Source organism: Muntiacus reevesi, chromosome 18 (assembly GCF_963930625.1).
Source record: "Muntiacus reevesi chromosome 18, mMunRee1.1, whole genome shotgun sequence".
Classification (NCBI taxonomy): domain Eukaryota; kingdom Metazoa; phylum Chordata; class Mammalia; order Artiodactyla; family Cervidae; genus Muntiacus; species Muntiacus reevesi.
Window position 1 is genome coordinate 48723746 of NC_089266.1, and position 17659 is coordinate 48741404.

Sequence of the window (17659 nt, forward strand, 5' to 3'; positions counted from 1 at the left end):
TGTACAGTATCACCAATAAACTTTACAACTATATAAAAAAGAAAAAAGCTAGTATTCTAAAGGATTTGTTTCCCTTGGAATCCTATAATGACTACAGAAAAGATGCCACCCTTTTCTTTCCTTGCCCCCCCTCCAAATTCCACACGAACTATGCCCCAGGTTGCTTGGTATAATTCATCTAAAGTATAAAGACTGCAAATCAATTATACAAGATGCCCCAAGTTCAGTTATGCTTTTATCCTACATGACATGAAGGTTACATGAAGGAAGTAACCCAGAAAATGGGCTCTAGTTCAGATTCTATATACTTTCCTGGTCTGGAAGGTTAGCTACCATTAATTACCACTCAGAAAGGCAGCTTGCTTATAATAACCTCCACCAAGGAGTCAGACTCTTGGACTTGATGCTAACTCTCTGTGCGTCTCCCAACTAGTCTCTTCTACCTTTGAGACAAAGGAGGACAGGAAATGTGCTCCAGAACAGTTACATGGTAGAAGAGCAGGAATGCAGTCACCGAAAAATAATGAAATACTGCTTAAAAACCTCTTCCCATTCCCAATGTTAAACCCTCAAATATTGTCTCCTCCCACATCTACCCCATGAGCAATCAGTTATCCACAAAAAGATATCATGGCTTACTTACAAGGAGTTCAACTAAGCTCTTGGCACCTTTTCCAGAATCAGGACCAAACGATGTTTCTGTAGGTTCTGCAAACTGTGGTACATTTTTCCTATGCTCAAACCACGGCACTGGCTGCCCACCCTTTTCAGAGCTGCAACAGCTTTCAGGATGTGCATCTTTGGTCTTGTCACGGTGAAACACTGTGTGCACGGTATTTCCTGAGGTCTCTCGATTACCTGGATCTGTGATACAGCTTCCAAGCTTTTGGATCTGAAACCACAGCAAAAATCTCTCTCAGCTAAAAAGGCAGGTGGTGGTTGTTTAGTTGCCAAGTCGTGTCTGACTCTCTGTGCCCCCATGGACTGTAGCCCGCCAGGCTAGCTCTGCCCATGGGATTTCCCAGACAAGAATATTGGAGCAGGCTGCCATTTCCTTCTCCAGGGGGATCTTCCTAATCCAGGGATCGAACCCGAGTCTCCTGTTTGGCAGGCAGGTTCTTTACCACTGAGCCAAGGAAGCCCCAAGAGGCAGAGCATAAGAGCATAAACATAAATGCCCTGAGAGTATGTTAAGGTTTCACCAGGAACAGCAGCAGCAGCTGGCAGTTACGCGGCACTTACTGCGCAGCAAACACTCTGCTTCCGGCTGCCTCAGTGGTAAAGAATCCGCCTGCCAACACAAGAAACACGGGAGCAGAGGGCTCGATCCTTCCATGGGGAAGAGCCCCTGGAGTAGAAAATGCCAACCCACTGCAGGACTCTTGCTTGGGAAATTCCATTAACAGAGGAGCCTGGTGGGCTATAGTCCAGGGGGATCACAAAAAGTCAGACACAACTGAGCACGCACACACAAAAACTACGCTAACCCATCAATATAATCTCATTTCATCTTCACAGAATCTGATCTGACAGGGACTATTATCTCCACTTTACAGCAGGTAAAACAAATCAAGCAAACTGCTCAAGATTACAGAGATAGCAGATTAAAAACTATTGTGAAAAAGTGAACTGGATTTATGTCTCACACGGACTGTTGGACAAATGACCACACATCAGACACACATGCCTATAAAAATCACAAGATGAGCAACCAATGGAACTGCATAGGTATTCCTTCTAAAAAAAAAAAAAAGCCTAGTGACTAAGGTGTGTAGTAACTAAGCCACTCCAAGGAAAAGAGCAAAGGTTTAAGAATGACACTTTATGACACTTACATGTTCATCACATTTCAACATCTTGCTTTTCTTTTTCTTCTTTTTATTTTTTCCTTTGGTGGTGTTCTCTTCAGAATTTGCCCAACATTCAACACAACTATCGCCATCATCCTCTTTGTCTTCACAGTGATGAACACAAGAGTCATCACCTGCAGAAATCAGTAATTTCTTATTTATGTGCTTAACTCAGCCATGTAGCAGAAATAATGGGGAAGCTTAATCTGAACCTACCGTGTTCGTCATGATTACAAATGCCTTCAGTGCAGGCAACATCTGAACCCTCCCGAGAGCCTGTTTCACTCCCTTCCATGCTAGATGAATATCCACAATCACTACCATTACAGTGTGGCGATAAGCCTGAGAACAAATCAAGTGAGTTACTATTAACATGCCAATGAATATATTGAGACAAAGGATAACCCAAATGGGGACTACATAAAAATTTCAAAACCGATGGCTTACTGAAAGTAAAAAGTACATTAAACAATGAAAATATGACTGGAGACTTATGGTTTTTTATTTTATTATTGTTTAACAAACCAAACACTGTAAGTGTTTGACTAAATTATATGATATTCTTGGGTCTATAAAGCAGTTCCTAACCTCTAGGTTACAGGCTCTCTAAAAGCTCTTATACTTAAAAGAAAGAAAGAATAAACTTAAGAGTTAATATTTTTTAAACTATTTACTTACCTTTCTTTATTTTAGGGGACCCCAAAAGATTGCCACTGCTAGGACAGGTACAGGATGTACTTTCATTGGTAACAATTACTTCTACACAACTATTACCATCTTCAGTGCTGCCACAGGCTTTGCAGCTGTTTTCTATGAAGTCTGTTTCCTTTAAGGATCAATATTAAGAGATAGTAAAAATCTTTTACCTCCATAATGGCTATATTTTAATTTCCTCAACATTAACTAATTAGATAATGATAAAAATTAAAGAAAAAAAACTATTTTCATGAAGATCATTAATTCAATTAAAAACCAGGAACCAACTATAACCAAGTCAAGATCTTAATGGTATCAGGAAAGTCTAGGACAACTGTCCTCAAAAGTGTGGTCTGCTGGCTCCAGGGGCTCCCTAGGTCAAAACCACTTTCATCCTAACACTAAGATGTGATTTGCCTTTTTCACTGTCTTGACACTTACACTGATGGTATAAAAGCAGTGATGGGAAAAGCTGCTGGTGCTTTAGCACAAACCAAGACAGAAGCAACCAAAGTGTGTACCAACAGTCTCTGTATTCTTCACTTGTCAAGCATTCTTATCGGAAATAAACAGAGATAAAAGGATATTTCACTTATAAATGTCTTTCATGCAGCACTAAAAATATTCATTTTATTAAATACCAACTCATGAAGTAGAGGTCTCTTTATTAGTCTGTGAGAAATGAGAATAATGTTTAAAGCATTTTTGATGGATACCAATGTATGACTGTCTCAAGGAGAAGTACTTGTGCAATAGTTTGAGCTGCAAACTCAAACGAGCTAGTTCTAAACTAGCTAGAACACCAACTTCACTTAAAAGAAAGGATAAGAGACAAACTACGGTTATTCAGACTTGAATATTTAAGACATTTTCTCAAAAATAAATGAAGTCAGTCCAGCTCTTAAAAGAAAAAAACAGACAGTATTTGTTGTCACTAATAAAATTTAAACTTTCAAACTACAATTAGAACTTTGAAAACTTGTATATACAAGCACAATGAGATTGAAGCTTAAGACCTTTCTAATGGGATGAACAGTGGTTTTAACACGACTGTCTGATACTATGTAATGAAATGTCAATATCTGTGGAGATGTGCATAACTCAGTGAACCATTATGTTTTCAAATGACCAGTGCATGATGTTACAGAATAATGCATGAATAAAATCTATTCAAAGTGCTGATGGATTTTAATTTAAAAGTATGAAAGGTCACTTTAAGGTGTCAGGTTCCACACTATAAAAAAATCTTTATGAAATTACCACCTGTCAAGTTACAATGCCAAAGAAAAATACCTACAACTATCCAGAAAGGTTTATATTAAAATATTCCTCTCCCCTTTTCCTACTATATATGAGTGAAGTCAGACTTTATTCATATGCTTTAACCAAGCAACATATGCAAACAGACTGAATGCAGAAGCAGATAATGAGAATCTATCTGATTCCTTTCAAGTCAAATATTAAAGAGATTTGTAAATATATAAAATAAAGCCACCCTTCTCAAATTTTCCTTTTTCAAAATGTATTATTCATGTTAACATTTAATAGGCTTATTATTTTTAAAAGAATTAACAAATAACTTTAAATTTCTCCACTTTAATTTCTAATACAATAAATGCTGATAAGTATAATTCACATAAACAAAAGCTCACAGGGCACCCTAATTTTTAAGAATGCAAAGAGACCCTGAGACCAAAAGTTGAGAACTGCTCTAGGTCATGCATGGAGATAACTTTTCACATTTGGGCTTTGATCTAACAGAATACTAAGGTCAGGTAGTAAGATACTACTAATTATCAAACATCGCCTTTATAAAATAAATGACATTAAAGAGGTTATTATACAGACTACAGTAAGAAAAAAAGCCAACGTACAAGCCAGAGGAACCCATGTTCTGAGAAAGCACAGTGAAAGTGCTGAAATCCAGAAAAACAGCCATATATTGTCAAGTCAATATTAAAAAATACTACCTTCTCTTGGCTTACTTCCTTTTCATCTGCTGTTTGTAAGGGAGTAGGGATATCACATACACATTTGTTTTTTCGTCTATTCTTCCGTTTCTGGCGCTTCTTTTCTTGTTTGAGTTCTCTTACTCGTTCCTCTTCTGAAAATTCTTCACAAAGTTGTTCCAATCGACTAATACCCTGTACTTTTTCCACAGTCATCTATTATAAAAACAAAGCTGAGACTGAATATTGGCTCAAACTTCCCTTTACTCTCCAAGGAAATTCTCACTTATTAATTTTAAATGATATCACACACACAGAAACTGGCATTTCATACTGCAATTTTGTCCAGCAGTCCTCAAAAAGAATTTTAAATTTTAATACCTTAAATGATGACAGTCTTAAAATATCAGGAAATGAATGTACAACTAACTCCTATAGGAAAGGGAGACTTAAACATACTCCAGTTTCAATCCAGAAATATTCTAGTTTCAAATTTCAGAATTTTAACAAAGTAAAGTAAACATTCATCCTATTTCTTCATACAATGAGAACACTATTTAACCTGATTAAATGATCTAGTTTCTGAAGACATAAATATACAAAGAGAAAAGGAATAAGAAATCTTTTCGACAAAAACAAACACACGTTTCAGACTCCCCAGAACAATGTTTAAAGTCCAAGGATGGACTTTTGAAAAGTTTATAGACCTCATACCATTCTCAAAAGGGACAGGTGACCAGTTAAACAGTTATGACCATGCCCTAGAATATAACAGAATATTCACTAGCCAAAAATTTATATTCTACAGAGCATAACTGAAAAAAGACATTACTAAATCACAAGCACAAAACCTAATACCAGCATTATGAAGAGCCTTCAGTGTGCTTCTAAAAAGTAGCTCTCATATCATGGCATTCAGACAGCATTTACTTCATACTATTGGAAAGAAGCAAGCAAACTGGGACTCATTAAATGTTTCTAATTTTTATGCTTATTTTTGGGCTGCTTTTAACTTGTCAATAGTTATGTTTCATAGCAGCTTCTCATTTAATGATCATTAATTTCAGTTCTCTACTCTGAAAATGTCTAAAAATCAAGGCTGGCAGTGTGACAGGTTTAAAAAACAAAGAAAAATCCACAAACTTTGACCAGTGGATCACAGTTCTCTAAAGCAAGGTGAGAGCAGTGATTAACATTAAGATTCAGTCCACAGTTCACAACTTCCATGGTGGTCCAGTGGATAAGGATCTGCCTGCTAATGCAGTGGAGAAGGGTTTGATCCCTGGTCTGGGAAGATTCCAAACGCGGCGAGGCAGATAAGCCCATGCAGCACAACTACTGAGCCCGCGCTCTAGAGACCCAGAGACCCAGCTACTGACCCTGCAGGCTGCAACTCCTGACGCCCGTGCACCCAGAGACCCAACTACTGACCCTGCAGGCTCTAACTCCTGACGCCCGTGCACCCAGAGACCCAACTACTGACCCTGCAGGCTCTAACTCCTGAAGCTCTAGAGACCCAGAGACCCAGCTACTGAACCTGCAGGCTGCAACTCCTGACACCCACGCACCCAGAGACCCAACTACTGACCCTGCAGGCTGTAACTCCAGAAGCTCTAGAGACCCAGAGTCCCAACTACTGACCCTGCAAGCTGCAACTCCTGAAGCCCGTGCGCCTAGAGCCTGTGCTGTGCGATGAGAAGCCATCACAGTGAGAAGGCCACACACAATCAGCCCCGCTCTCCACAACTGGAGAGAAAAGCCTGTGTGTAGCAAGGAGACCCAGTACAATCAACAAAAATGGAATTTTTTTTAAAAAAGATTCCATCTAATAACTAAGCAGTCCAGACACTGACGCAGTCCACTGTTCTTACCTCAAAACTCTTGCGTAAAGCATCAACACCAAGATAGAAAAGCATCTGCCATGTCTGCTCTTCTGCCCGTAGCTTTTGCCAGATTCGATGCAGTCTTTCATAAAGATGAATTCCCAAGCAGGTCAGAACTTCTTCTTGAGCTATATCTATTGTCTTAGCATGCCTTTCTCTTCTCCTATAAAGGAGAATAAATCACACATGTTTCCTACAACTCTGAAGCTGAAACAGTAAGAGATCGATAACACCTCTCTGCAGGTTCAGGTTTTAAACATAATCTGCATATCTAGTAAACAAACTAATATCAAGACACTTATATATTCAAACTTAACATATATATAAATACACAAGCACACATGTATATTACCAATGCAAAATACACGTGCAGGTAGAACTTAGTTCTAATATTGCTAAAGAGAAGGTAATTCAGGAACTGGCCTTAAAGAGATGTTTTTGGGGGCAGAGAGAGGTCACATATTTAAGTTTCCAGCTCATGGCAGGCATGACAGTTCACCTTCCAATTATAACAAACGCCTACTTGGTTTTTGTTCTTTTTGATGGAGGACGGAGAAAGACAATGCCAAAGTGATTCAATCCTGGGCAAAAGCCCTCTAGGCTAGTCTTTACTAGAAATGACGACAAACTTCAGTGATAGAAGTGGTGTTTGTATTATAAATGCCTAGCAAAAAATACGCACTCAAATGACAACTAATACACAAAAGGGAGGGGGAGTGGGTTCGATGTATTCTGGGGACAATTTTTCCTGACTTTTACAACAAAGCTGAGATAAAATTTTAGGTTCCTCTGTAATTTAATAATAACATCCACAGTTCATGAATTACATTCAGTAAAGTATTTCTTAAACCCCTGTTGCAAAGATCTCATTTCCTATGCAAAAACCATCATTATAAACAAAATTTAAACATGGAAATGCATGGATGGAGGGGAGGAAAAAAATCTCTTCTAATCATTTTCAAGTGAAAATGATAAGCTATAGTAATGAAAGCCAAAAAAAGCCTTTCTACTTCAAGCAACAATGAGCAGACAATGGATCAATACTTTCTCCCATTTTTTACTCAACTAAATGCATATTTTAAAGAAAGCAAAATCTGTACAGGCACACTAATTTACACACATATGTACTGAGGCAGAAGGATAAAATGAAGCAAAGCGCTAGATAGCCCATTCTAGCAAATTACATACTCATACCCTCCTGCGAACTCTGGCTCAGCACGACCCAGAAGATGTGCGATGAAGTCCGTCTCACAGCAAACGTGAATGTGTCGCTCATGCGGACAGCAGCGCAAGCCTTCATAAAGTGCAGCACAGTAGCCCTTCTCTTTGCTGCAATCAAGCTCACCAATAAGGATATTATAGGCTCGCAGGACTTTATTTTTGCAATCAGTACAAAACCTGTTGAAAAGAAAAATTTCAAAATTAACAACTGGCGGTGTAATTATTTCATGAGTATTTAATAGTGTACTAGACAATGACACTCCCCTCCTATACAGAGCATTAAAAAAAGCCTCCACACACTGAAGTCATATAAAGTAAATATACATTTAGGGATTACACAGCTATAGCTAGTTCTACACTTGCAAATGATTATTAAACAAGAGAAACACATGGGCCTAAAAGAATGAAGCAGATAAATACCTGTTAGTTCATAAAACACATGCCCAGAAGATATTAGTTACCAAGGACTACATATCTTCACGAGCTATCTGTGCAGGTCAGACATAAAACAACAGAGGCTACCAACCAATGGCTCTAGGATCCCTCTCCTTTCAGCCTCTGAAAATAGTTGGTATCTTCAACCAGTAAACCTTGATTCAAATGTTTACATTTTAATAAATACATCACTAGCTAAGTATTCTTGGAGCAGGCAATGGCAACCCACTCCAGTACTCTTGCCTGGAAAATTCCATGGACGGAGGAGCCTGGTGGGCTGCAGTCCATGAGGTCGCTAAAAGTCGGACACGACTGAGCGACTTCACTTTCACTTTTCACTTTCATGCACTGGAGAAGGAAATGGCAACCCACTCCAGTGTTCTTGTCTGGAGGATCCCAGGGACGGGAGAGCCTGGTGGGCTGCTGCCTATGGGGTCGCACAGAGTCAGACACGACTGAAGCGACTTAGCAGCAGCAGCTAAGTATTGATATGTAGGGTGGGGAAGGCAAGAAGAATGGGAAAGTGGTACATGTATTTTTAGTTTACTGGTAACTTTCAAAATGTCAAATTCTTCCCTCCAACAACAACAAAAAAAAGTATGTTTTTCAACACACACATAAATAATATATACAACATATATGTAGAAATGTGGTTTCAACTTAAGTGTACATAATGTGATAAAAGTGTAGAAGAGCATGTGAAGTAGAAGGATGACAACGTTTCCTTCTAGAAACCAAACATCATTCAATCAGAAAAGAAAAAATAGAGTCTGGTCTTTCTATTTTTGAATTCCTAAAATAAGGAAAAATTCAGTCAGGTGAAAAAGCCAGGCTCACAATATTAGTAATTGACTCTCTGAGAAGGTGAGCTGTGATGGAATGAGGAAATTTTGCTTTCTGTGATTTAAACTCATTTATCCAGGTGAGCTTATCTACTCCCAGAGCGATTCCTGTCAACATGTTAACTCCACAGCTCCGCTCAAGGAAGGCCAGACCCATGCTGAAAAATGCGGGACAACACCTATGTCCAAAACCAAGGGCAACATGGTTCCCTTCTTATGTTCTCTTCTATAGGTGTTAAGAAATCACCATTCACACAGTCACCCAGGATGAAACCTCAGTTAATTCCAACTCCTCCTTAGTTAATTCCAACTCCTGCTTTTAGGGGTGGAGCCAATTGGTATCAACTCTTTCTTACACTGAGGAAGGTTACTTCTCAACTCCCTCTGCCCTGTTTTAAATTGCCTAGTCAATCAAAAAAAAAAAAAAAAAAGCTTCCTAATAGGTGTCCCTGCTTCTACTCTTACTAGAGCTAATGCATCTCTCATACCAAAATAATTTTTTAAAACATCTCATTACCTCACTCTCAGCTTAAAAACCTCCCCACCATCTACAAATAAAGTTCAAACTCGTTAAGGCCTCTGGTACTTTCTTCTCTTACCCAACCTACTATTTCCAGACTTTTCCCCAAGACTCACCTGTGCCTTCATGGTCCCTCTACACTACTCTGCCCCCATACACACAACATATATGTACAAACGGGCTACTTTCGTTTTTCTTTAACTGAAGTATAGCTGATGTACAATGTTGTGTTAGTTTCTGGTGCACAGTGATTCAGATACACACAGAGACACACACACAGGTTCTTTTCCACATTCTTTTCCATAGCGGTTTGTTACGGAATGCTGAATATAGTTCCTGTGCTATATATACAGTAGGATCTTGTTGTTTATCTATTTTATACACAAAGGTGTGTGTACCTGCTAATCCCAAACTCCTAATTCATCCCGCCCCTATTTTCTTCCCCCTCTGGTAACCACAAGTTTGTTTCCTATGTCTGTGAGTCTGTTTCTGTTTTGTAAGTAAGTTGATTTGCATCATATTTTAGATTCCACATGTAAGTGATATCATATGGAATTTGCCTTTGTGATTTACTTCACTTAATATGATAATCTCTGGGGTTTCCCAGGTGGCTCTGTGGTGAAGAATCCACCTGCTAATGGAGGAGACACAAGAGATGCAGGTTTGATCCCCGGGTTGGGAAGATCCTGTGGAGGAGGAAAATGGTAACCCACTTCGGTATTTTTGCCCAGAAAATTCCACGGACAGAGGAGCCTGGCAGGCTACAGTCCAGGGAGCCACAGAGAGTCAGACACAAACGAGCAACCAAGCAGACAACACGGTCATCTCCAGGTCCGTCCACGCGGCTGCAAACGGCACGGGGTCCCTCTTCTTCCTGGCGTAGTAGTATTCCACTGTGTGCGTGCACGGGCACCCACACCATCTCAAGCCATTCATCTGTCAACAAACATTTCAGTTGCTTCTATGCACATTGGGCTACTTTGTACGCAGCTGAGGCATCCCTACTACAAAGTCTTTTTTTCCTTCTGCCTCCTCCCCACTCTCCTCCACATCCTTCTCCATTTGCCTAAATCATACCCATCCTTAAAAAAGCCTCTTGCAATTCCCATAACTAGAATTCAACCTTCCTGTATTCCTATTATCTCTGACTTACACTTATCATTATAGCATTTACCCTTACAATGTCATGCAATTATTTTGTTATACACATCTTTTTGACCCAATAGCAGATAAGTCTGTTTCTTGAAATGAGTATTTGTTAAAACAGAAGCTCTAAGCCCACTTTGTAAACAGAAGCAATCATGTTGGCAAGTAAAGTTAAATCACTATTTCACTAACGGTTAAAAAACAGACACAGGAATATACAAAAATTAACTCAAAATGTGTTAAAGACCTAAATATTAAGACCTGAAACTGTAAAACTTTGATAGGAGAACATGTAACAATGGAATAGGTGATGACTTCTTGCATATGGAATCAAAAGCACAAGGAACAAAAGAAAAAATAGACAAATGAGACTACATCAAACTTAACTTCTGTGCAGTAAACAATAGAGTGAAGGATAACCTATGGAACAGACAAAGTATTTACAAACCATACACTGGATACAGGGTTAATGTCCACAATAAAGAACTCTCACAATTCAGTAACAGACAAAAAAAGAATATTATTAAAAAATGGACAAAGGACATGAATAGACACTTCAAAGAAGATAGGCTAGTAAGTACATGATAAAATGCTCAACATCACTAATCATCAGGGAAGTGCTAATCAAAACCACACAAAATCACCTCAAGCCCACTGTATGACCACTAATAAAAATTAGAAAAGAGAGATTTCCCTGGTGGCTCAGCAGCTAAGACTCTGCACTCCCAATGCAGGGGGACCCAGGTTCAATCCCTGCTTTGGGAACTAGACTTCACATGCCACAACTAAGAGTTCACAGGCTCCAATTAAAGATCCCTAATGCTGCAAAGAAGACTGAAGATCCCAAGTGCATCAACTAAGACCCGGCACAACCAAATATATATATATATATATTTTTTAAATTAGAAAATAACAAGTGTTGGCAAGGATCTGGAGAAATTGGAACCCTTCCTTGCACTGTTGACAAGATTATAAAGTGACTGCCAGCATGGCAAATGGTATAGCATTTCCTTAAAACATTAAGAATAGAATTGTCATATAATCCAGCAATGCCAGTTCTGGGAACGTATACAAAAGAATTAAAAACGGGATCTCAAAGAGTTTTTGGCACACACCCATGTTCACTACAGCATTATTCACAAAAGCCAAGATGTAGGAACAACCTAAATGTCCACTGATAGATGGACACAGTGTATACATACAATGGGACATTATTCATCCTTAAAAAGAGATAATTCTGTCGTATGTTAAAACATGGATAAACCTTGCAGACATTATGCTAAGTGAAATAAGCTAAACTGAAAAGACAAATATGGCACGATTCCACCTATGTGAGTTATATAAAGTAACTGAACTAAAACAGAAAACAGAATGGTGTCTGGCAGGAGGTGCACGGAGGGGTAAACAAGGAGTTTTTATTCCATGAGTGGGTTTAGCTTCAGTCTTGCAAGATGAAAAAATTCTAGAGATCCAGTGCATAACAGCTAGTTAATAGTTAACAGTACTGTACTATACACTTAAAAACTGTTAAGAGGGTAAACGCATGTTATGTATTTTTTATAACAATTTTTTAAAAGTCTTCCCCTTGGTGGGAGAAATGGTCTTAGATGCAGAAATAAAAACACTTCCACACTTTGAGGCTATAAATGCTAAGTCTACCTTTTTGAGTAAATAAATGGTTAAATATCATACAGTACCAATAATAAAACTTGAAATATTTTCCCTATATCTTACTGCTTTAAATCCTCAGTTTAATATGTTTGACTGTACATGATCGTTAAGTAGCATAAACATAAGCAAACAGTCATTTAAAATTTTATACGGAAGCTGTAAGAATGAAAGTGACTTTCCCTGTTTTCTAAAGTAACCTTGTACACAAATTTTTAAAAAAGAGTTTCTTAAGACAGAGGTTTCAGAGTTTCTAACACCTAATTTCTAATAATGCACTATTATAATACTTAACTGGCTAAATAGTGTGGTAAAATCTTTATTATACACTGCTCAGAAAAATCTATTAAATAAAGTAGACATTCCAAGAAGGTCCAGTATTCAGACCTTTAGAAATCATTTTCAACTGACTGTATCTCAAAAACACAAACTGTACCTAAAATAAGAACTAGGTACACAGGAATAAAAAGGACTTGCAAATCTGGCATACAAATATTCACTGGTGTGCTTACTACGTACCAGATACTGTTCTAAGTAAGTCTTATTATGTATCATCAATCCTAACAAATTTAATCTTATAATAAGTTCTATAGGACTACTACTATTTTGTCTTAAAAAAGAAAAACACGGAAGCACAGAAAAGTAACCTGTACAAAGTTATACAGGAGAAGGAAATGGCAACCCACTCTAGTACTCTTGCCTGGAAAATTCCATGGACAGAGGAGCCTGGCAGACTACAGTCCAAGGGGTCGCAAAGAGTCAGACACGACTGATCAACTTCACAAAGTTATAATCAGTAGAACCCAGATTCACTGCAATCTTCCTTAACTGCTTCTAGTCGTACTTCTTCCCCTGCATCCTTGATATAGTTATAAAACGGACTCCACGTTTCTTATAAAATACTGCCCCCCAAACACAGGAAATATCTACAACCAATGTAGGAAATTCCAAAACGTTAGCTCTAATAACTAGTAATTATCACTCAAAAAAGCTCTTTTGGATGGACCAATTGATACTGAATATAAGGATCAATTCATATTGAAAAAGAAAGGTATCTATGACAGACCTATACATTTGTATGCTTTACGTTTACAAAGTCCCCTTCCCAAACTCCAAATAACTGACATTCTCTATTCTTTTGGGTACAATCAACCAAAAAGACAAAAAACAAGAAAGCTTGTAATTGAAAAAAGAAAAAAATTTAATAAACTTAGTATGCAGATTAAGTTATTAGCTCAATTGCCATATGAACACCAACCCTGATAATGCCAATTTTCATAACTTATGTGTTTTCTAGAAGTGTCCCCAAAGTAACTGTGTATATCTGTCCCAAAGTCAAAGAACACATAACCACGAACCCAACATGTGACAAATTTTTATTAAAACAGTACAACTCCCCCCAAGAACACCACCTCTAGATGGTTCCTTTACCAGTTTCCTTTCCTACTGCACTTTCCCTCCCTACAAATTTGCAACTGTTAATGACACTTAGAAAATTATTTGTAAAGTAGTATTCTAAAAAGAAAAATCTGAAGTTACTTTCATGGCACACGGAAGCACATGAATTCCAACTCTATTTTTAGCTCTTGACAAAGAAAAAATAATTGAAAATATTACTAACTAAAAGCTGCTATTTTAACTTTAATTTTGAAAATGACATCATGAAACACTTCTATCAAAAACAAGGAATACGAGAATTTCCACAGTGATTAAGTACACCTCATTCAATACACAGTTACTCTGTGATCCTTGAAAGGCTGGCCTGGGACCAAGAGGTAAAACACAAAAAGACCACCACTGAGCATCACGCCCTAAAGGAACTTCCTGCCCTAACACCAAGCTCTGCCTGGGTCAGGTATTAACGGGAAGGCCAGAGCACTGTTACAGGAAGGTGACTGACGCCAAAAGCATCTTCCCACTACCTCATGATGCCCTCTGGACTTACCTGTGTTTTCGCAGATACGTTTCTAGTGTTTCTAAAAGACAACTAGAGTCAATTAAAACTACTTCATCCCTGCATTCTTGGGACATTAGTTCCCATACGTCCATCCAACAACCCCTGTAGAAAGAAACAAATCTTAGTGAGATGGAGGAATACATAACGGAAAAACATTTTTAAAAAGCTGAGTAAAGGGTGCTTGATTTTACCTGGCTGTTCCCTGGAAAGGTCCATAATGGAAAATGATCCTACACTTGCTGTCCTTCCTGTGGTCTTCACTACTCCTCTTATCTGCACTTAACTTCTCTGAACTGACACTGCTACTGCTCCCTTCACTGCAGTACAGCACGGTACAAAGCTTAGTGACACTGAGGTGATCTGAAGGAATAATCTCTATAGTCTAAATTAAGATCATGAACTCTTTAATACATTAAGATATATTAGTAGGGTAAGTTTGCAAATTTGTATATAATTACGTATTTACTTTAACCGTATTAAAATGTTATTTATACAGGAGCTCATATCTTTACACAAAAATGTGTGCTCAACTATTATGTTTACTTGATAATAATTTAACATTTACATTTATCAAGACAGTAACTGGTTAATATAGTAAGCATTTTATGAGCAAATCTACTTGGAATGTTAAAGTCAAAAGGGCTGAAAAAATTATAAAATATTTTCACTTCTATACATGGATCAACCTACCACAAATTGAAAACTCTAACAAGTGTTGATCTACTTAATGTGATTTTATAGCTAGCCCATGGCAACAAAATTCTTATCTACCTTCACATTTACAAGTAGCTGGGAAAGCCACAGATTAATCTAATTATAGTAAATAAAATTTTACATTTTTGAAAATAAAGATAGCATACTAAGATGAACACTTTACATGGCCTACATTAGTAGTACTACACAAATAATTTTTTAAAAACTTACTAAAAACTTCCCAGACTCTCCCTCCCCCACAGGTTTCAATGTGGCGCTGGTCACGCATTTTGCTTTGTTGCAGATGTGCATTCCAAGAGAAATGTGTTTCTATTTTCCATTCAGTGATAGTCTTCTTGACTTTTCATGATTCTGAATAACTGGCTCCTGCCTGTTCTTCTGCAGGTCTCACTAGTCCTAGAAATTCATTACCTGGGATGCTTGAGATGGAAACACTTCTGAATCTTTACTTAACCTACTCTTTATAGCTAAATAGGTATTTCTCAACCCCCTGCCCATCATATAAGGTCAGACATACAATTCAGCTCCCTAGTCCCATCTCACAAGGGCTCAAGAAAGGGCGAACAATCCTTCTTTTTGAAGCAAACACCTCAACTCCTGCTCTGCCTTGCATGTTACATCCTTCTACTCTCATCTTCCAAATTCCCAATTTTCTAATTATGCTTGAGTGATCCACATAACTCTCAAATTCTCAGTATTGATGAAGAGGGCTGGGGAATGACTATTCTACCATCAGAACATGAAAGCATTATTCTAAAATGATTTGAAAATTCTATAACTCAAATCAAGATTTTATCCATAATCTCTCCAAACCAAATGTCTTTATACCACTTCTTCCTGTCAAGATCAAGTTTTCTGAAAAAGGAAGTCTTTTCACTTCTTTGTTCTACTTCCATACTTTCCACTGACAGCTTAATCCATTAAAACCCTGCAATGCATGCATTTTCCTACACATTCTGATCTGGATTCTGATCCATTCAACCACAGATCTGCTCATCAAGATCACCAAATATCTCGGTGTTGCTATATCCAAGGGACTCTGAGGTCCTTGAAAACTCAGCAACCTTCAACACAGCTGTCCAAGTCCCTGCCCTCCAAAACACACTTTTCCTGTGGTCTCCTGCCTCTCCGGCCACCCTCTCAGGTTTCTTTAGACTTATTCTTTCCTACCATTAAACTGAAGTCCTCAGCATCCCTTTCTGTTACCCTACTGTTCCCATAGGTGATCTCATACAGCTGACCTCTGAACAACACAAGGCTGAATTGCGCAGTCAACTTACACATGGATTTTTTTCAATAGTAAATACCACAGCACTACACAATCTGCAGCTACTGAATATGAGGGCACGAAGGAACCATGTATAATATATGAAGTTGCCAACTAGGAGTTACACTCAAATTTTCCATTGTGTGGAGGGTCTGAGCTCCTAATCCCTGTGCTGTTCAAGAGTCAGCCGTACACCCCTCATCAGCTACAGGCCTACAACCTGCGCCTCGACCTTTCTTTCAGGCCACACACTTACTCCCAGACAGTAACTTGGGTTTGCTTGTATGAATATGAGAATACTCTAAGAAAGACTGAACTGGATTATTACTATTGGTTAGGTTAAAACCTAGTTAACTGTATTATACCTTCCCCTGAAGAAAATGAAAGGGGGGAACAACAGTGGAAAAAATACAAAAAGTCATAGTAGCACAGAATGGCGGTGACCATCCAACGTGGAGGAAGAGAAGTCTTGGCTAAGCAGACTATACCCTCTGACCAGCATGGGAATATCTGAAACTACCTTAGGAGGTATTGCTTAAGATCAACTAACTCCACTCACACTGATTACATAATTCAGCAAACAACCTTCCAAAATATTTGGCTTCCTATGTGGTGGGGCTAGAGCTGAAGTTGGATGTGAAGTCTGCGGAGGTTTGTTTTTTATTTCTAAGCTGAAACATAGGCAGACACAGCTATGTGTCAATTTAATGAAAGTAGATAATCGATGAAGCAAAGTCAAGGAGAACAAGAGAGCAGTGGAATCCAGAGCAAAAGTGGAAGGACGGGTCTTTGTAGGAAGGTAGCAATGAGCACAGATGTTTACGATGTGGGGTAGCTCTTGCTTTTCAGCACCTCAGTGACAAACTTCATAATCAAGAAACAGAAGGCAGCCTTTGTATTGTATCATACTACTCTGTGGTTTTAGTCAACAGGTTATTCAGATAAAGGTTACTGTCTAATGAAAATCAGACTAAATTCTGCACTCAGAGAGTCAGGAATTCTTTAAAGATACTGGTAAATCAGGTATGTGAAATAATTATCCTTAGGTAACCATCTGAGGTTGAACAGAGCTTTACTGCGCTTAGAGTTCTCACATTTAGAAATCATATGTGTGATTCTTAAGTAAATCTTGATTCTAACAAATCAATGTAAGAAGACACTTTCAGAGAGAACTGGTGAAACATGAATATGAACTGGGTATTAGATTATTGTAGTTAAGCTTTTGTTAGGTGTTATAATGGCACTGTCATGAAAGAACAAGTCACTGTATTAGAGATGAATGTAGTAGTAAAATAACATGATGTCTGGGACTTGCTTTAAAGTACTTCAGCAAAGGAAAAGGTGAACGAATGAAATAAATGTGGCAAATCCTGGTAACAATGGAGTCTGGGTAAAGGTATTTGCGGGTAACAGGGTCCTTGTATAATTTCTCTACTTTTGTATGTGTTTGACAGTCTTCACGATGGAAGTTTTAAAAAGTTTTTGTTTCTGAGTATGGGGGGAAAAAGAGA

General features: G+C 38.2%; 1 protein-coding gene across 7 annotated transcripts in view; it reads right to left on the reverse strand.

The window, feature by feature from the left end:
• GGNBP2 (gametogenetin binding protein 2) overlaps positions 1-17659 on the reverse strand; it is a 32941-nt gene that overhangs the window by 1052 nt on the left and 14230 nt on the right. For 2 of the 7 annotated variants that reach the window (XM_065911112.1, XM_065911113.1), the window contains 9 exons: positions 14359-14484; positions 14156-14269; positions 7567-7776; positions 6367-6541; positions 4517-4711; positions 2529-2676; positions 2067-2192; positions 1836-1984; positions 644-892 (listed from right to left, as the gene is read on the reverse strand). In XM_065911112.1, coding sequence (XP_065767184.1) covers positions 644-892; positions 1836-1984; positions 2067-2192; positions 2529-2676; positions 4517-4711; positions 6367-6541; positions 7567-7776; positions 14156-14269; positions 14359-14484 — 1492 coding nt within the window. The remainder of the gene's footprint in view (positions 1-643; positions 893-1835; positions 1985-2066; positions 2193-2528; positions 2677-4516; positions 4712-6366; positions 6542-7566; positions 7777-14155; positions 14270-14358; positions 14485-17659) is intronic. The other 5 variants (XM_065911116.1, XM_065911115.1, XM_065911114.1 and 2 more) reach the window with 5 other exon arrangements.